General features: G+C 44.6%; 1 protein-coding gene across 1 annotated transcript in view; it reads right to left on the reverse strand.

The window, feature by feature from the left end:
* MYO16 (myosin XVI) overlaps positions 1-21,589 on the reverse strand; it is a 441,248-nt gene that overhangs the window by 238,608 nt on the left and 181,051 nt on the right. Inside the window, exon 15 of the mRNA XM_044913335.1 lies at positions 21,145-21,292. Within this exon, the coding sequence (XP_044769270.1) occupies positions 21,145-21,292 (148 nt within the window). The remainder of the gene's footprint in view (positions 1-21,144; positions 21,293-21,589) is intronic.

The following is a 21,589-nucleotide window of genomic DNA, read 5'->3' on the forward strand; positions in this document are numbered from 1 at the left end:
GAATAATCATTGTAGCAAAACTAGGAATCTGCACACACGCGCATGTGGGCTCACACATATAACAATGCTTATTGATTTATCTATCTTATCCCACAATTCCTATGTGCTAATGATAGTGCCAGGGTCTAGGGCATTAAGTTGATTAAGTCATGGTCTCAAATCTTAGGATGCTGGCTTTCTGAATGAAGACAGCCATGCACAGAAAGACTACGTGGGTCATGTGGATTCCACAGCAGAGGTGTGCATAGAGCCCCCTGCAGATGGGAAGATGCAAAGGTTACCTACCCGTGACTACAAAGGACAGAGAAAGGAGTCAGGAACAGCTTCAGAGGACAGAGGTACTCTAAGACGAACGTTTAGAATGAAAATGTTTTCTAGGTGGAGGAGAATCCACACAAAAGGAAGGATGTGAAGGCATTCATTCATTCATTCTTTTATTTGTTGAATTGAATGCGGTTGACCAGATTCATGACACACGCTCTTACCGGAGGACAGAAGACTAGGTGGGAACAAGTAACAGGTTAGCTTGGACCAGAGGAGCCAGACATCTGGATACATAATTTTTTCCACCATGAAAACTTTGAATCCCAGTAATTCCAGTACATAAAACAGGTAAAAGAGTGATGCTCAGATGAAAGAGGAGATGTATGTGTGTTCGGGACGCGTCTGTCATGGCTGGAGCCCTGGGAGTCGGAAATCCCTGCTCTCACGACTGCATTTTGTTTGTGGATGTCTTTGTTAGGTTCATCTCATGCACAGATATTTCATACTTTAGCAGCATTGTTCAAAGACGGGTAGTGTCTCCATTTGTCTCTTCTAAGTGGTTTTGGCTGGTATACATGTCATCTTTCTATTTTTGCATAACTTGTTTTGTAATTCAAAACTTTACTGAAATATACTATCAGAGAAAACACTTTGCCATGGATTGATTGGATTTTTCAGGTGGACAATCATCTGATTTATAAATAATGTAGACTTTGCCTAATCCTTCTTGATAATGTTTATTCCTTTTTATTTTCTTCCTTCGTCACAGTGATTCCAACTTTAGGATCAATGCTTAAAAACGTCTGAATCTATTTCGCAACTAAATATGATGTCCATTTCAGACTTCAGATAATTTTGTGTGTGTATTCGTGTGAAAGATTCCTTTCACTACTATAAAAAAAAAAAACAGATTTAGGGGGCTCCTGGGTGACTCAGTCGGTGGAGTGCCCAGCTCTTGGTTTCAGCTCAGGTCGTGATCTTGGGCTCGTGAGATCAAGCCCCGCGTTGGGCTCTGCGCTCAGCGCAGTCTGCTTGTCCCTCTCCTTCTGCTCTTATCCCCCACTTTTAGTCTCTCTCTCTGGAATAAATAAATAAAATCTTTAAAAAAAAAGCCTCATATTCCACAGGTTAATACCAACAAGGCGTATATCCCAGTAATTCCTTTAAAAACAAAAACAAAGGAGCACCTGGGTGACTCAGTTGGTCAAGCATCTGCCTTTAGCTCAAGTCATGATCTTGAGGTCCTGGGATCAAGCCCCATGTCTGGCTCCCTGCTCCACAGAGAGTCTGCTTCTCCCTCTGAACCCTCCCCCCACATGCTCTCTCTCTCTCTCTCAAATACATAAGTAAAATCTTTAAAACAAAAACAAACAAAAAAACCAGATTTGGAGTTGACTGTTACTGTCTTTTGGCACCTTCTAAAATGGCCAATTGATTTTTCTCTTTTTTCTTACTAATGTGATGTATACTAATAATTAAAGTTCCTGATACTGATCATTGAGTATCTTTCAATGGACTGCTAGATTCTATTTGCTAATGTTTTATTTCTGCCTCTGTATCTACCAGCCAGATAACAGTCTATGCTTTTCTTATACTGGCCTATCTTTTGATGTGTTACCAGCATAGATATGCTAGATTTTAAATTTTTCTATAAATTTTTGACAATGGGAAAAGTTTTAAAAGAAGAATATAGAGACAGACAATGCATCATTCTCCAATGTGAAAAAAGCAATGTTGTGACATACTTACTTCAGATCATTGTTTTCAACAAATTTCACAAAGTAACATCTCCACATCAATACATTATTTTACTCCCTTATCAGATGAAATAAGCATAATCAATTTTGTGCCTATCTTTTCAGTCTACTTTTTCTAATTATAAATGTATACATCTACAAAATATGTAATGTTACTACTTAAAATTATATAAGTATTACTTACATTGCATCATTCAGCAAATTGCTTTGTTAACTCAACTTTAGATGTGTAAGATCTATTCTTACATATAGTTAGGTTCATTTTTCTAAATTGTTTTAAAATACTCCACCATGACCACACCTGACTAATTTATTCATTTCCTTAAATGCAGTAATTTATTTTCTTTTCTAATCATTTGCCAGTTTTGGAAATGTGTCAGTGAAGACATGTACATGTTTTTCTTTCTTATTTATTTTTTTAACGCACATACATGTGAGTTTACCCAAGCCACAGTTTCTTGACCTTGGGACTGCTATTTCAGGCCGGGTCTGATAATTCTTTGTTGTGGGGCCACCTTGCGGAACCTAGGGTGTTTTCCTGAACCCTCTGCCTCTGCTCGGAAGATGCCAGTAGCAACCTCCCAAAGTGTGACAACCAAAAACGTGTCCAGATATTGCCAAAAGCCCCTCTAGAGTTGCATCAGCCTACGATGATATGTTATGTACATGTACAACTTTACCATCTATTACCAAATTGTTAGTCAAATTGGTTTTACTAGTTTAAACTCTCATCAGGAGTGAGTGGCTAGCTCTTTGCGTTACCTGATTTTTCTTATTGTAGCAAATGTTCTCATTTTGAAATGGTATCTGAGTATTCTTTCCATTTGCATTTCCTTACTTATTTGTGAGAATGTGCATCTTTTTCGTATGTTTACTGGAAATCTGGGGTTTCTCTTCTGTATATGCTGCTTTCTGAAAAAGGAACAGGGGATTTTCTTCATTCTTTAATTTTTGCAACGATTAAAACAATTTTCTGTGCTTTGACGGTTTGGAAGTGCATGCTTAGGAATTTCCTGTGTGTGGCTCCTTTCATGTTTGGAAATTGTCCTGGTTCTTCTATGGTTATTCATCTCATTTGATTTTTCATTTCTTTTAGAGTCAATTTCATATTTGTACGAAGGATTCTTATTCATTTAGTGTTACTACCTTTGTGTTTATACATACCCCTGGTTTCTATCACCAAGGATCTACCCTTAGTTTTCTAATACATTGTGTACAAAGAATATACTCTATACATTTTCTTAATTTGGGAACTTATTCAACTTTACTCTATGGCCTAAGATATTATAAATTTTTTTAATCATTTTATTTATTTCATCATGACAAGTGCACTCTTTAATCTCCAGCCCCTATTCCCCGTTCCGCCCACTCACCTCCCCTCTTGTGAGCACCAGTTTGTTCTCTATAGTTAAGAGTCTCTTTCTTGGTTTGTCTCTCTTTTTTTTCCCTTCGCTTGTTTGTTTCTTAAATTCCACTTCTGAGTGAAATCATAAAGTATTTCACTGACTTATTTCACTTAGCATTATCCTCTCTAGCTCTATCATGTTGTTGCAAATGGCAAGATTTCATTCTTTTTACGGCTGAGTAGTATTCCATTGTGTGTGTTTATATATATATATATATATATATATATATATATATATATATATATATATACATACATACACATACACACACTACTTTTTATCCATTCATCTATCCATGGACACTTGGGCTGCTTCCATAATTTGGCTATTACAGATAATGCTTCAATGAAAAGAGGTACATGTATTCCTTTGAATTAGTGTTTTTGTATTTTTAGGGTAAATACCCAGTAGTGTACTTCTTGGATTATGGGGTAGTTCAATTTTTAACTTTTTGAGGAACCTCCATACTATTTTCCACAGTGGCTGCACCAATTTGCATTCCCACCAACAGGGCACGAGGGTTCCTTTTTCTCTACATCCTCCCAACACTTGTTGTTTCTTGTGTTTTTGATTTTATCCATTCTGACAGGTGTGAAGTGATATCTCATGTACTTTTCATTGCATTTCCCTGATGATAAGTGATGTTGAGCATCTTTTCATGTGTCTGTTGGCCATTTGGATGTCTTCTTTGGAGAAATGTCTGTTCATGTCTTCTGCCCATTTTTTAATTGAATTACTTGTTTTTTGGTGTTGAGTTGAATGAGTTCTTTAGGTATTTTGGATACTAACCCTTTATTGGACATGTCATTTGCAAATATCTTCTCCCATTCAGTAGGCTGCCTTTTAGTTTTGTTGATTGTTTCCTTTGCTGTGCAGAAACTTTTTATTTTGATGTAGTCCCAATAGTTTATTTTCGCTTTTATTTCCCTTGCCTCAGGAGACATATCTAGAAAAATGTTGCTACAGATGATGTCAGAGAGATTACTGCCTGTGTTCTCTTCTAGCATTTTTATGGTTTCAGGTCTCATATTTAGTTCTTTAATCCATTTTGAGTTTATTTTTAGATATGATCAATTTTTTTTAGTAAGTATCTAAAATACAGTATTGATATGGAAAGCTACCATTTGCTTGCCTGATATATCTTTGCTCTTTATTTCATTTTAGGCAATTTAAGCTCAAAAGCAAATGCAGCTTTGGGCCCATTTGCTTTCCATGAATTTTATTTTATAGTACTGCTATTTGTATGGTCCCTCTCATTAACTTAAAACTACACATCTGCCCACATACACTCCTTTTCCCTAACAAACTACTCCATTCTTCCTCTCAATTATTCACATGTTCGAGTCTTTATATGTATCACAAGTCTCTCTTACACGTTAACATCCACTCAAGGTGACCTATCCAAATGCAAAACTTACCCTATTTCTAGATGAACACCACGTTGCTGGCTCAGGCATAGAAGATGTGGGATTAGGTATTTTAATAATATAGTGTATGAAATAATATATAGCACGTTTATGCAACATTTACATAGATGATATGTAATACAGTACATGATGTAATTATATAATAATATAGCTTGCTGTTAATAACTCCATCACTGCAGTTATTGACGTGACATAGGAGGAAGCATCTGGCACTTGGATGGGCCCTTCTGCTCTTGGCCCCCAGAGTCTTTCCTCTCCTCCAGGTTGGTCCCATGCTGTCCTCACTTCTTTCCTGGAAGCCTCAGGAATACATCCTCATTTCCTCTCTTCTGCAACTTCTCTGTCCCTGTCCCCTTGGCCCTCCTCCTCTCCAAGACCGGGGAGAGGAGAGAGCCTGGAAGGCAAGCTTGCCATGCCTCTCTGGAAGATCTGCTGCTGAATACAGCTGAGAAGAGATGGGCTGGAGGATGACAGTGGGGCTTTCTAAAATGACAGACGTGGGAGCATAGAAAGTTCTAGAAATCTTGCAGGGCTGTTTCAGACAGAGCCCCTCCTGAGCAAGTCCTGGCCACCGCACTGAAAAATGGGTCTGGTGGAAAGAACTTGACGGGAGAGACAACATAGCATTGAGAGCTCACTGGGCTCGGAGTCTGACTGAGGTCTTGCCTTCGGACATTCCAGAGCTCAGCGTTCTCTGCATTCTTTTTACTTCCTTATCGGTGGAAATGGCAGGAAAGGCAGCCTTGTGGGGTAGCCCCGAGGACTCAGGTTGGTTTGAGTTTCTGTGCTGTGCCCAACACGTTCCCACCATGGCCCCAGAGAAATGTCATAGCCATCCTTTAGGTTCATTTACAGCAAAATATTTGCCCTGCCTGACTTTACCTTGTCTCAGAGGAAAATCTGCAAACCTTCAAAAATCCTGTAAAATGTAAATACATTTCCAGGTCAGAAGGTCTTATCTGAGAATCAATTCCACAAGCTGGAGCTTTATTTAGGATTCTCGGGGAACCTCTGAAGGTTGGCGCAGCATCTGATCCGCCAGAGACAGTGGTTTTCGTTAGACCATGTCCGAGTCCCATGGCAGTGAGTCTCAGTGCCCAGGCCATGCCCCGGTCCCATTATCCCAGAATCTCTGGGAAGTGGGAGGCACCCATAGGCTTAGCAGACCCCAAGGGATGTGAGAAATCACTAACTCAGACAGTGTTGTCTTGCTGCTCTCTGAAGGAAGGCACGAGAGGGAAAAGATGCTAAAATGCAAATATAACTCATTATAACTCCATCCTCACTTAGGAACACCACTGGTATTTTGACACAACCCTCATTTTCACCAAGTGTCCTGTTGCTGTGTTCACTCTCCATCTGGGACATTGTCCATACTTGGTGAGCGCCTTCTGCGATCAGGGGGACAGCATGCTGCCCAACACCCGTGTGTGGCTGAGAGCCCCAGGTCAAGCTCCTCCGTCTGACCACGCTCTCAGTTCTCGCCTCTTTATGGGAATTTCTCACACCAGGACTCTGGAAACTCGGCCCGGGTTATTTCACACCTCAGTATTCATTGCTCCCAACACTGCGCCTTTCCCCGAAACAGAACTGCAATCTGAAAGGACTGATTTCTGCCGTATGCTACGTGCTTCTCTTATTTAGCACCAGCAATTCAAAAGGTGTATTGAGTATGAGTCGGACCGGTTCATTAGCACGAGTCACTGTGCAGTATGTACTCTTCAGGGAAGGAAGGGACCCGTCTGGAAGAAGCCCGCCATCAGCATTCATTTATGGAATTGTTGCTGTTTCGCTGTTCTACTTCTGTGTGGTCGCTGCTCTCTAGATACCTGTCCCACGGGTCCTGCCTGGTCCCCACGGACCTTACACTCAGCCGGTATCTTTGCTTCTCTATTCCCAACGCCTTGCCTTCCTGGGCTCCTCAAGTTCATCTGTGGGCTTGTAACTCCTGCTTCCCGGCCCCCTGCAGCCGGCACGGAGCCTCCTCGCCTGCTCCTGGGGCCCTCAGTCAGATGCTCAGGACACTTGTCACACTGTCACTGAGAAGCTGATGGCCCAGATTTTGAGCACTTTGAGCGGCTACCGAGTAGTGACCACGTCCTTTCCTGCATCCTCACAAAAGAGCACCGGGCCTGGGGCTCAGGAGATAATGCTTCCTTTCGAATGAGTGAGGGAAAGACGAGTGGAGACTTGAGTCTCCTGGGACCGGCTGCCCGCAGCCTCTGGGTGGCGGGTCTCCTGGGCTCCCCCTCCTCTGCCCAGGAGGCCGTGGGGACCCCTCCGCCCATTTCAGCTTGCAAGAGCTAGACCGTGCGCTGCCAAGAGTGGAGGCAAGGAGGACCGAGGGATGAGCCATCTGAGCGGTGGCTGCATGGGGGCTTCAAGCCACGGCAGCCGCCACAGCCCAGCCACGGCAGCAGGGACCGGACTAGAGAGCCTGCGGGCGAGGCCGAGAGACGCAGTTCTGCTCTGTTTGCTGGGGGGGCTTTAAGCAGGGTGCACAGTGAGGACCTGACTTCTACTTTAGAAAGAGCACCTGACCGCAGAGCAGAGTGTAGACCGTGGTGGGGCCGGTCGGTGTTCGGAAGCCCGAAAGGAAGGCTTGAAGAATTTCAGGTGGGCGAGGCTGGGCACCAAGCCCAGGACTGTAGTAGGAAGATGGGGAAAGGGAGCTGGGTCTGCTGTGTAGGTAGGCGGCACGGCCAGGACTTGCCCACAGACGGGGGTGGGAGGGAGGAGAGGGAAGGACAACACTGCAGGTTTTGGGAGGAGTGGGATGCCGCTTACAAACGCAGGGGCGATGGAGGGGAGAGAAGAGAAATGATCACCCCAAAGCTATCAGAACCTCACAAGTTTGTACGTCACCTTCTATACACCCAAGCCCCGTTCCCGCCAGCCCCTGCTGAAAAGGATTAGCACCACCTCTGCAGGTAGGCAAAAGGCAGGGTTCGGAGAGACACCCTATAACCTGTCGGGCGTCCCTGGGCTGGTGAATGGCTTACCCCGTGCATCTCTGCAGCCCACTCTCCCTTTGCTGCATTGTTATTCCTGAAAACAAACGCCCTGCAAGAACCTCGTGGTTCCAGAGATGAGTCGAACCCCTTAGAAGGTAACCCAGAAAAGCCAGGACTGGCGGGAGCACTGTCATTCCAGAAGGAAACGCGGCCCCCCCCTTCGTCCCACGCCACCCATCCCTGCATTCGGGGGACCCTGCAGTTGATGCTCAGCTAACTCTTCATTCTGCAGAGCAGTGTCCGGAGATCCCAGGATGCCAACCCCCCCTGTTGGACACACAGGAGTCAAGAAAAGAGAGGTCACATTCAGAGCAACGGACTCCAGCAATCACCTACTTGCCAAGAGGAGTGAACAGGAAAAAGTGAAGCTGAACCCCTCAGGGTGTGACAAATGGATTAAAATAAACTCGGGGCGCTGAACAAAGCCCACCAACCCGCACTCAGGGCAGAAGGGCTGAAATTAGGAGCATGCCACATGCTGGGCCACGTCGCCCAAGACAGCCCACTGGCGCACACCCAGGCCGCGTCTCGCTGAGGGGAGGACACATGTCCTCACAGAGCTGCCTTTGTCCCCGTCAGTGACCAGTCCTCAGTGCAACAGCAGAGCGGTTCTTTGAAGCTCTCTTCGGCTGAGCCTGAAGATTTTCCTGGCTTCCCTGAGGGTAGCAACTCACTGACAGCCCCCAAGGCCCTGTCTGATCTGCTCCCTGTGGGCGCTGACCTCCCTCCTTGTCCTCTGTGGGCTCCCCACTCCGCCACGGAGGGCTCCACGCTGCTCCTTGAGCTCTCTGCAGCTTCCCATCCTCGGTTTGCTCTACCTGTTCCCTCTTCCTTCCGGAACGTTCTTCTTCCGATTCCACCTTGGCTAACTCCCTTACGTCATTAAGAGTTTGCTCACGTCTGCCGTCTCTGTAAGCCCCCGCTGCCCAGAACTTCCACCCGAGCTCCAGACTCCGCATTCCTGGTCCCTGTTTGCACGCCCTGCTTGCTTCCTTCGACAGCACTGAGCACCCTGGCATGCTCTTGAATTTCCTCGTTCACGGCACCCACTGTTCCTCATGTGTCCCTCTGTGGGAATTTAAGGTCCAAGAGGGCGCAGATGCTTGTCTCAATCACTGGTAAACTGAAAAATTCTCAGCACAGAATAGGGTTGACTCTGGACTGTATGCATCCTTATCCCCAAAACCCTGCTTGTGCTTAAGATAAACATTTTCAGAGTGATGTCATGCCTCTCCTTGTTTGGGTTCATTTGCCACAACCTGGGGCTTTCCAGCACTGCTCTTGGGGTGTTTATTTTCGGACTTGGCTGGTTTTATCTGTTCTGACACTGAGGTCTTGCTGTTACTGAACTCCGTCAGCTAGAACCTTCTTACAGAATCCTGGAGGAAGCAAGCGTTTCTGCTGCCTGCCACTATTCATTTAGAGGCGCCCAGTCAAAGCATATGTTGAAATATACCCCATAACCTCTAGGTTTTTATACCTAAAAGCTTGATCTGGATAGAATGTTGGCTGCATCAGTCTCCCCAGCCGGACCCCACAGATCAGACTGTGAGGCGCTGTGGGAGCTGTGGTCGGGTGCACCGAACTGGAGACGCTGTGAGCTAGCGGACTGACTACCCTGGGCGGCAGCCGTGCCGGCCTGAGGGGTCACCCGGCACTGGGGACGAAAGGCATCCAGGAGGCTCAGGGAGCTTGGTCAGGGGCGTGGAAGGCTGGGGTTGCTGGGGGGGCAAAGGGGAGATGCCGCAGGTTTGTGTGGGGGGTGCTTCCCAGGACCCCAGACTGGGACATGTCCAGTTAGAGATCTCTGGTAGGTATCCCAGTGTTTAGGGGGCCACGGAAATGTCCCTGTCATAGGCATTTGTTTTATGTGTTAGTACCAGGACCCACATGTTTTAACAGGCCAATTCCTGCAAGACAACTGAGGCTGTGACCGCTAGCCGAAGAAGAAGTTGCAATCGCTGTGCTCTCCTGGAGGGTCCGCAGGGAAGCCTCCTGTAGCCAAGAGCTCACCCGGAAAAGACGCCACAGTCAGAACAAAGCGAACAAGCTGCCACGTGACAGCTCACATGTCAAGGCCCACACCTCGGTTCCAAAATCAGTCTACACGTGCGGGCCGGGAAAGATCTGGCTTGGGAGTAATTCCTGTAAAATATCAAGGCTCTGCATGTCCATTCACGGTGAGGCTCACAGACAGTCCTGCTGTGGCAGATTCCCCAAACCAGCAAAAAACAACGAGGCCCAGAATGCTTGGCCTGAATCCTGAAAATTCTGAATCTGCAAGAAAGCAGGGATTAAGAGGGCAGAGGGAGAAGGAGAGTGTGTGAGCAGAAAGCTTGCAGCAAGAAGGGGAAGTGAAAGTGGGGAGGTTTGGGGTCATGGTGGGGAGAGAGGGGCAGGGTGGGTGGAGAGGGGGTGGAGGAAGAGGAGACAGAGGGGAGAGGGTGGGTGGGTGCGGAGGAGTGGGGAGGAGAGGGGCCTTTGGGGGCTGGTGCAGAGGGACCGGCCAGAGGTCAGGCTTCTGCCTCCTGTCCACCCTCACCAAACCTCACTCATACCAGGAAGATGGACAACTGTCATCGGCGCCCTTGGGGGCTCCGGCCTCTCTTGATATGTCAGAGGACGTTTCTCTGGCGGCTGCGAGCATTTCGTGGCTCTTTTTCCAACGCTTGCCTGAAATCTTTCACCTGTTATTTGGAGATCAGGGTTTGAAAGGCAGAGATGTGATGTATTTAAGAGAGGCCTCGGGGCGCCTGGGTGGCTCAGCTGGTTAAGAGAGGCCTGGGCAAAGCCACGTGACACTGGGTGATTCCGTCAATGTTGCCTTGTGTCAGGCTGAGCTGTGGGATGAGTGAGATAACATCTGTCAAGTGCTCAGCACACACAGGTGTTGGGTAGTATGGTTTTAATTGTACTTCCCACATGCTTGCTGATTCGGCGGTGGATCCGCAGGAACAAGAGCCCCTTCCCGTCACTGCACGGGATGTAATTTTCGATTTGTGTGCACACACATTACACACACGTTTTATCACAAGGGTCTGTGTAAATATCCACATCACATTATCCGTTTCAAAACCCGCCCTGTCGTAGGCACGGTGCATGTCTGCTCTGACCCTCACGCAATCCACTGGAGGAGACATCTGACCGCTAACAAAGCACGCATTCCCAAATCTTACTGAGGTCATCACCTCTTGTGATTAAATAAATGCAGGTCTTTTGGCTTGGAGAAAATCTTTTTTCTGACTCCAGCCGATACAGAATGACAAAGCATTTGAAGCATTCAAATTGATTTTCTGTCCTAGGGAAAATGTGAAACAGGAAGTTTTGCAGCGTTCGGGTTCTGCCTCAGGTTGTTAACAGGACTCGCTCTGCTAGCCTGCCTGTAAGGGGGGGGGGGCAGCTGAGCAGCCCCGCCTGTGGCTGGTGGGAAGGCCAGGCCCCTGCGCCCACCCCCCCAACACACCTGCTCTCCGTCACCCTCGCTTCTTCAAAAGGCTGTGCTGATTGTCATCAAAAGATGCAACTAAATTTCACAACTGCAATATGTCAGAGTGAAGGACTTAACGCACGACAGAAATTCAGGTCACACACACGGGGGAAGACTTCCCAAGGTCCCAGTTCTTCTAGGGGAGCTAAAGCTCTCATGCCAACTCATAATCTCTTGCAAAGCAATGACTACTTCAGTTACTCACACATGGCCTCAGTGGAAAAGAGCCTTCTATAATAACAGTAACAATGTAACGGGTCCGTCCGGTCCGTCCGGCGCACCCACGAGGCCTGGCCCTGCTCTGCGGGCTCCCACAGGAGCCCCCCCAAAGGATCACATGCACCACTGCACTGAGGCTGGCCCCCTTCACAGGAGAGCACGGGGAGCACAGACAGCCTGCACGACTCCCCCAAACTACCGAGGCAAGGAGAGGGGCATCCGGTAGAAGCTGGGTGCTTGCAGCAGCTCACATGCCTTTATCATTGAATATTTACCAAGCACAAAACACAGTCACCCCATTGCGAGGACACAATCCCCCTAAATGTCAGCAGGAGCAGGACTGGACTTTAGAGGCCACGTCGGCGTGTGATTTTGCTAAGAGTTATTCGTGTGTATTGATTTCGGCAATGCGGTTCTATCAGCCGGACAAGGAACCGCATCTTATCTTCCGCTGGGCTGTGTCTGTCCAATGCTTCCTGTGAACTACAAAGGGAGACTGGAAGACCACTGGGGAGGGAGCATGTGGAAAGCACTGCTGAGAGAGTTCTTTACATGGCGTGGTCACTGACTCAGTAAGGGGAGGAAGCCAGGCCGGAGCAGGCGCGGGTGGGGATGGTGGGGACGGCTCACCCAGGCCGTTCCACCTGTCACATGGAAATGGTCACTCCACCTCTGACCCAGAGGAAGGCCAGTGTGGGACTGCCAGGTGCCAACAGCAGATGACACTGACAAGCAGGGATGCGAGCGAAGACATGACACCCACTGTATTAGCCTGACAGCCATGGTGGACGGGAAGCAGCCCTCACCTGAGTGTGGTAGGTCTGAAAAGAAGGAAACAGATTCTCTCTGTCTCTCACATGGAACTGTGAATGAGTCCCTCTAAAATAACAGGGAGTCACCAAGCAAACACTTGAGCGTGCCCTGTGGCCCTTCTCCACAGGCTTCGTCAGTCGGCCGGAGTCACGCCTCCCTCTACAGAGGACATCACCACCGCTGGCGGAGCGCTGGTCCTCTAAGCCCATGCCCGTCTGCCATCTTGATCCAGTTCTTCATGGTTTAGAATGCAATAAAATCACTGTTACTCATAAGGGGGAAATAATGCTAAATGGAGAGAGACAGAGAGGAGGGAGACAGAGAGAGGCTGAGAGGGAAGGAGGCTCCTGGGCGTCAGACACTAAGGCAGGTGGGGAGGTCATTTTCCAGTGAGTGTTTGCTTGGCAGTCCTGGGGAGGCTGAGTCTTCACTTGAGTGAGAAACAATGACTGCCATAGTTTCACATCACAAACCAGATAACACCAGCCACAACTCTTTAGCCTAAACTGTTGGACACAGTATGTTCTACTATTCACATTGTTTTCCTTTTGTAAGTTACTGTAGTGTTTATATTCCCAGCAAGGTTGGCAGTATGCTTTCATCAAATACTTTAATTCTGGGAAAAGCCATATGAATATTCTCAACAAGTGAGAACTATATAAAGATTATAAATACACTCATATCAATTCACGTTTAGATTCTGCTTCAAATGAGTTCAGGTTGTTAGTCTTTCCACTAGCACATGAGTCATAAATAAAGTTCTGGTTTTCAGAATATTTTGTATTTGGGGGCTATAAAGACTCGATTGAAGCTCTATACTACAAATTTTTACAACTAATTTACTGACTAGGAAAGTGAGACACAGAGCACTTAACTCTCCTAATACGAGAGTGGATTTCCTTTTTCTAACTGAAAGATAACAGGGTGACTAATCATCTAATGTCAACTGACTGTTTATTTCTTCACTCAGCATAAAACTAAATTTTCCCTTGACTGATATTCAACTCCACTCTGAGACAAGAGTAGAGAGAATCTCAAAGAACATGTTGACAATCTCTTCCTTCAAATTCCTTCCGGCCTCACCAGCTCTGTTTCCTTGTATCATCGAGAAGACTTTATTTGATATGACAGAAAAGCAATATTCATGAAATATTTCTGAGCTAGGTGGTTTCATAGTTAAATTGGTATTTACCAAATATTCATCTGACATGAGTGTAAAGAGTGAGATTGAAGGGGCAGGCAAATAAGCATCTGTGCAGACAGGACAGGCGGAGGCCAGTCCTGGCCGGGGAAGAGAAAGGATATCAAAATGGTCAGCACATGGTGTTGCATTTAAAGAACAAAGCCCGAGCGGCTCAGTCAGTCAAGCATCCAACTCTTGATTTCGGCTCAGGTCATGATCTCAGGGTCATGAGATTAAGCCCTTCGTCAGACTCTGCACTGGGCATGGAGCCCACTGGGGATTCTCTCTCTCCCTCTCCCCCCTGCTTTCTCCTGACCCCCCAGGCACACCCTCTCTCTCTCTCTCAAAAATAAATTTAAAAAATCAAATAAAGAACAAAGATGTGAGAATATTTGCGGATCAGGATACCTTCTTTTTGCACCGGTGACTGGGAAAGTGAACACGATCCAACTGGAATTTCAAGGAACAGAAACAAAACTCTGAAAAGAGTGTAAGAGGCTGGTTATGCTGAGAAAAGGTATGTTTCATCTGTTTTCTTCAAATCATGAGGGTGCAGACAGTGAAATTAATGTTTATATGTCAGAAAAGACTGTCAGTTTCTAAGCGCTAAGGCTGGCTATCGCTCTTCCCAAATGGACAAACAGTGATCAGTGGCAAGCGGTTGAGTGCTTGAGTTCTGGAGACAGACCAGCAGGTTTGAAATCACTGTGTCCCCATTTCCTTCACGCTCAGCCCTGGGCAGTTACATGTCCTGCAGAGCTCAGTGCGCTCATCAAAAAAAAAGGAACAATATTAATATCTATATCACAGAATTGCTAAAAGAATTAAATGAAATAATACAAGCAATTACTGATCACAGTGTCTGGGACTTAATGTCAGTGGACCATATAATACAGTCCTAAAAGTAGTTTCTTGTTGGTTTTCGTGCCTGTCCATAGAGGTATGCATGTTTGTTTATACGTGTGAATGCACCCTCAAAATTTTGACCATGCTATTAGTTTCAAAAATCTGCGGAAGAAAAAAGAATTACAAAGTTGAATTTAGCAAATGGTTTTCTCACTCTCGTAGAGGCACTAAATGTTAACTGTGATGCAAATTCAGGTATGGAATAATTTCAACTGTTGATTTAAGTAATGGAGAACTGAACAGGTCAGAGTTCAAACATCACCTCCACCCCACGCTGGTTAACCAAGTACCCACAGCTCTCAGGCACCCCGTCCGCAACATGGGGAGATCAGTTATAACCTTCCACAATTATCCGGAACAAAGAGAAAAATCTGTGGCAGGTGTTCAGTCAGTGATGGCTTTTATTAATTTTGGAAGTATCACCATGGTAACCATAAGGGTACCATCAACAGAAACAACAGATGCCCACCATGTAACGCACATCACTGACTTAAAGTAGAAATCTGAACTTTTGAGGTATATTCAGACATCAAAATTCTCATACACAAACTACTTAATAACATTGTGGATTGGGTGGATCATAATGTTGGGGTTTTTTTAAGATTTTATTTATTTATTTTATTTTAGAGAGCGAGCGCAAGCAGGGGGCAGGGGCAGAGGGAGAGGGAGAGAGAGAACCTCAAGCAGACTCCACACTGAGCCCAGACACCAACACGGGGCTTGATCCCTCAACCACGAGATCATGACCCAAGTGGAAACCAAGAGTCTGATGCTCAACCAACTGAGCCACCCGGGCGCCCCTCATAGTGTTGTTTTAACCTTTAAACCCCAAAAATATTTTGGGGGAAATACACATAAAACAGAAATTATATGGCAATGCCTTACAGTTTTTATTTGCAGGCCTTCCGAAATATGTTTGCATAATCAATGGTCTTGCATATGGGTAGCTATTTGGAACTGCCAGCTAGAAAATCCACAGGGTAAGCTGGACCACAGTCTCTCAGCGGGGGCAGAGCTGGGCCTGCTGCCCGGGTTCCTGACACCTGTGTCCTGACGCTGGGGCTGACACTCCTCTGGGCGGCGGGGGACCAGCCTGGCAGCTGAAGTATCATGGGCTTCCTGCGGCTGCTTATTGGTGCCCAGCTTCCCTGTCCACCTCTGTGGTTAAACAGCTCCTATCGTCCACCCTTTCCCCTTGACTCCGGGGCTCGGGTCAGCCTGAGACCTGAGCCAGGCTGCCAAGGTGGCCCCTAGGAGACAGAAAATAGGAACTCCTGCTTCCTCCCCAGGGTTCCTAAAACATGGAAGGTGAGGGCTGTGTGTGTCACATTTTTCTCCATGTTCCAAAACACATGCAAATAAAACAGATGTGAGAGAGAGAGAGGGAGGCAGAGACTGAGAGACGATCTAGTTATGCGTGTGGGAACACCACTTCTTATTTTCCAGTGAGTTATGCGATCCTCTCAATCTCCCTCTTTTTCTTTTCTTCTTCCTTTCTTAAATGTGTTAGTGTTGGGTATATGACACTTGCAAAGAGTTCTAATGAACAGCAAATTTGAGGCCACACATACCCGGGTTTGGAATCTGTCTCTTTCATTTACTACACTTACCAGCTAAATGTCCTTAAGTTACATTTCTGTGCTTCAGACTTATTATAAAAACAATTTAGAATATTCATAACTCCCCGTAGGGTTCTGAAGACTAAAGAGGTAGAGCATGGTGCCTGATATCTGTGTGTGCGTGTTTTTTTCCCCTCTCTCTCCTCTTCTGGGTACACATCACTCAAGAATAAAAAGAAGGAAGAAACCCCTGCCCCTGACTCCTCGCTGTTGGCTTTCCACAAGTGGAATTCGCCTGACCATTCACAGAGGTGACCCAACCCTTTCTATATTTCGAATATTATAACCTTCAGCTAGGATAATGCCATCTCTTATGGCTTAAAATTTTAATTATGCTACTTGATAAAGAAGCAACCCAGAATTGTTTTCTCTGGTAGAGGTGACAAGGTCTACAATGCCCTAAGTTAGTTTTGTTTAACTAATTTTAAATTAAAAAAAAAAAATGTACACACTGACCTTGTGCTTTCACTTTCATTTTCCTTAAAAATGTCCTTGACACAAAGTTACAAAGGCAGTGGTTATCAATTTATAGGCAACATTGTTCTGGACACAATACAGGGTTAAAGCTAAAAGTCAGTAGGACTTGGACTCAAATCTGGCACCTGGTTGACCTCTCTGTCTTCATGGCCCGGTCTATCCAATGTGGATGTGGTCCTGCACGCTCCGCTCAGTTACAGGTGAGGACTCAAAGAGACAAGGAAGATGACACGAGAACAAGGTCTAGAACCTGACGGGGGCTGCTCCTTAAGCTGTATGTACTACAACTGTGAATATTATTTAGATAACTAATAATAGGGACGCTTGGGTGGCTCATTCGTTAAGCATCTGCCTTCGGCTCAGGTCATGATCCCAGGGTCTTGAGATCGAGCCCCACATCGGGCTCCCTGCTAGGTGGTGAGTCTGCTTCTTCCTCTCCCCCTGCTTGTGTTCCCTCTCTCACGCGCTCACTCTCTCTCTCAAATAAATAAATAAAATCTTTAAAAAAATATACAACTAATAATACAGTCTGGTAGAAAACAATTTTGGTTCTTCTTATCTTGAAACTTTGCCTTGGGAGCACCTTCAAGATTTGCTTGCCTAAACTACGTGGCCAAATAAATCTTTTATGTATCACAAAACCCAGAAGACTCATCCTCAAATAATATTTAAGTTGACCCTTAACTATTTTTTAATTATGCGAGACTTTCTCAGATGAAGTCAAATGTACATAATAAATCCTTAGCAAAAAAAAATAAACTCTCACTTAGAGTTAATTGTCGGAGCGTCTACTGCGACAGGTGTACTCCCAGGCAGGAATCACAAGTTCAAATACTCGATGAGTCAGAGTTTCCTTTCACTAACACGCAAGGTTAAAAACAGGTCACACGCTCTGAGTCAACGATTGCTTGCTTTCAGCTTATAATTCAAAATCTGACCTTTTCTGAAAATGTTACTATGCAGCATCACAATCATTTCCATCGCTCATCAGTAGGGAGGAAGATTAGGAATAACTTCTTTGCTTTTCAGAGTCCAGCTGTTCTGGGACTAAACCCATAAAAGCTGTTTAAATGAGGTTGAAGATCAGCAATTAATGACTATTTCTAACTTTCATTAAAGCTCAATTCCCACGAACACAGACTATATTTATTCTGTACAAAGGAATTTCAAATAGAACTTGAAAAACAAACAGCCAGGAAAAGAAGAAGTAAATCATAGGAAGAACCATAAATAAAAAAGAAACCTTAAGTGAGGAGCTTTTTTTGAGGGGGTGGGGGGGGGGGGCTCCTGACCCTGTGGAGAGTGCGCCATCTAGTGGGAATTCTTGATGAACGCAGTCTTATTTCCACTGCTTAAAATGTTAAGACTTGTTTTCCTTGTCACCATTGTTGTTGTTTTAACAATCTGTACAGAAAGATCCTTAGGCAAAGTGTTATAAATATTGTTTTCATGCAGATTCAGCTATAGGAACTCATGTCTGTACCATTTATGTTCCATAGTTAAGCAAGAGTGCTATCTGCTTGTTCTAGGTATCCTTCCAATTTTACAAGCAGGAAAGTATTTTTAGGTGCATTTAACACTGAAATAAACCACCATAAATTTTCATGTGAGACTCTGAAAACTTTTAGTTCCAAAAACGGAGTCAAAGTTTAAAAAAAAAAAAAAACACTTCTGTAGCTTTAATTCTAAAGCATCAGCTCCAGCAATGTTTCCTTCTCCTTGGAATTCAATTATATAAGAACAGAGGATGGATACTGAGTAGGTCTCCAGCTCCCAGTTACTGTTCCATGTGTTTTTCATGTTTCACGCAGGTAATGGGTTGTTAATAATGAAGAGGGAAAAAGGTGCATTTGGAGGAAGCAGGCTTGCAATTCTTTGTAGCATTTGCCTTAAGACTAAACATACCTCATCAACATTTCAGTACAAGTTGCACTGTGGAATGAGCATTGAAAAAGCAAAGGCATATTCAGATGGTGTACTTAATAGATACATAGGTGCCTTTTTAAAGAAAATCAGATAAATAGATGTGATGGTAGCAACAGTGCTCTTCACAATAGTATGTGTCCACTTAGTGATTTTTCCCAGACCTATCGAGTGCTGATTTTTAGGAGGAACCTGGAAGGGCCACTGATTTGTGAAAAGTTAGAAAGTCAGCAAGTTGAGATTTATACTGCTGACTGCAAACAAGCCAAACAATTTTAAAAATTATGGTCCTTAAGGCACATCATTACCAGATAAAGATTAGACCCCAACCTCAACTCATATATCAGGCAAATACTTGCCACCACACTGTAAAAAGCGAGAAGACCCACACAGCACAAACCACAAAAATAGTATGCTATATAATGCACTGTAACTTGCAAAACAGCTTGTTTTATTATCAAAAAACATTATGCCTGTGGAATTCTCATTGTACAAATGTTCTGATCGATATTTTTATGAATCTGGGGTTGTAGTATGTATTTTTATTGAGGAATGTTGTTTTGTTCCCATTAGATATTTACAATACATTTTAATAAAATAACCTCTTTGTTCAAGGGAATTGAATGATTCATGATTTTGCTGAGTTCTTTCCTGTTGGAGCTTCTCACAAAGCAACCCCTGGCTGTTTGACTTTCTAAATAGCCTGAGTGATTCCAAACTCTCTTTAGCAAAGAGAGATGAATGCTGGAACTGGACCTCAATAAAGAAAAGCTTGTTTTCTCCCCCACACTCACACACTTGGAGAGGCGGGTCCAAACCTCAAACCCAGAAGTTAGACGGTTTCTTTGCATGGTAGATTAGATTATGGTCCTTTACTCTTCAGTGGTCTATGTCGGAAATGCCAAGTGCACTGTGCAAATACACAGAGATGCACCCCCCAAACCAATTATCTATCAACGTTGAGTTTTTGCTTGTAAGCAAGACTAGGAACGCAGAAATCCATGGGACTTTTTTCTCGTGCGCCTACTCCTGAACACCTGACCCGGGGTTTCCAATCTGATGCTTTTCTTCCCAGGGAGAATGTCTCCCATTGGAGATGCTCAATGTGGCAAAACAAAAGCTAATTCCAGGGAATGGGTTTTTAGCACGGCTGTTATGGCCCATATTCCCTTTGGCGCAAGCTTCTTTATGGTTCTAGGTTTGATTTCCTCCTTTACGAAATGAGGGGATTTGATAAAAACATTTCTAGTGCCCTAGGAACTTAATATTTCCATTTTTTCTTTTCTTTTTTTACGACTTTTACCTGAGCTCCCATGCTCTAATACTAGTGTTTTCTTTATCTTTGGAATTTCTGTTGTTTGGGAGCACAGTAAACCACCAAAGTCTTTCACTTTAAATAAAACACAATTTTGATGAGTTCTTAACCTCTTGACTACCCTTCCCCCTTTCAACATGACACATTGTACCTCTACTCCTGGATATCATATCTTCAAAGAAATGCAATGAGTGGTTAATATTGTCGGCGTGAGTTAGAATAGGGACAACTCATCCCTTTGCCTGGCCCCTGTGCCCCACCGTCAGGAACACCTCATGGCAGTCGCCACGGTAAAGGCTGCCCCATGCCTCTCCAACCCCATGCCTCTCCAACCCAGGAGCTCAGCACCCTTGAGACCCCATCGCCCCCCCAAAAGTCCCTCAGCTCTCACACTGGCTTCTCTGCCCCGTAGACTTCTCTACCTTCACCCTCAAGAGGGGTCCTCAGGCCATGCCCTTCCTCTCCAAGCATTCTTTAACTCTTCTCACAAGATTTCTCAACAATTATGAAAACACACACCATTCTTCTTGAATCCAATAACAAACACCCAATAAACTACTAATCAGGTGGTAACAGGTATCTGAAATAAATCCCTATCGCTTTGAGCCCAGTGCCTCTGCCCAGCCATGGATTTACCAGTGAGCTCTCTTGCTCCTTTCTCCCACCTGCTTCTCTCCTGAATGGGGCTTACCCTCCTCACTGTTTCCTTCTCATCCTGATCCAAATCTGGACCAATCTTCATGGGGAGACGCCTCGGATCAGGCAGGTGGTGGAAATGCGCACAATGTGAAGACATGCCTCAGCTCCCTACCTTTACGTCTCCCTCACCCCTATCCCATCCCATGACCAATGAGTCTGCCTTCTAGCAAATGCTTTCTGCCTCCGGTGCAGAAAATCAGCTCTCCAGTTTATGTGTGTGGTTTGTCTTCATCCATCATGCAATTTCATCTGTTACTAATGAATAATGATTGTCAAATAATATTTCCCATTATTTCAAAAGACTACCAAAGATTAGGAATGCATAACTGATGTTATATCCAAAATACCCAAAGGAATATAAAAGTTCATACATACACTAATTATTTAAATCTAATCTGAAAACCAGGAAAACAGAAACATAACTTAATACAAACACACAAATACATGTGCACACCTCAACATTCAATTAAACTGTTACAATCCTGTTACCCCAAAGGTTGTAACCTAACAGTGCCCAATTATTCTCTTTGACTCACCACTTCTTCTCCGAAAAATAAGAAGAAAATTTAAGACTGCTAAAATGCCATCACAACTTGAAGACAGAATGACTACATAGAAAATATGCAGTCACTTACCGGTGCGCACATAAATTATTAAGGTGAAGTCCGTATTTGTCTTCAGCAGATAACCCATCCATCAACAAGTAGAAAATGAGAAAATTGCTCTGGCCAACAGGTTGTGAAACAAGTCTGGATTTCTCGAGCATATATGTATAAATTCTGGCTGGTTAAGGAAAAAAAAAAATGTGATCCTGTTAAATGGCATTACTAGTTTCATTTCCATAAATTTACACAAACTAATTAATTGCAAGAGATAATAATGCAGCCGTTTTCAAATACAGACCTTTTGAAAAATATCAATCGGCTTTATTGTTTAGAGCAGTTTTTAGGTTTGCAGAAAAATTTAGCAGAAAATCCTGAGAGCCCCATTGTACCCTCTTTCCTCCCCAATGCACAGTTTCCCCTTTATTAACATCTTGCGTTACTGTAGTAAATTTGTTAAAACTGATGAGCCAATATT

Source organism: Neomonachus schauinslandi, chromosome 3 (genome assembly GCF_002201575.2).
Source record: "Neomonachus schauinslandi chromosome 3, ASM220157v2, whole genome shotgun sequence".
Classification (NCBI taxonomy): Eukaryota; Metazoa; Chordata; class Mammalia; order Carnivora; family Phocidae; genus Neomonachus; species Neomonachus schauinslandi.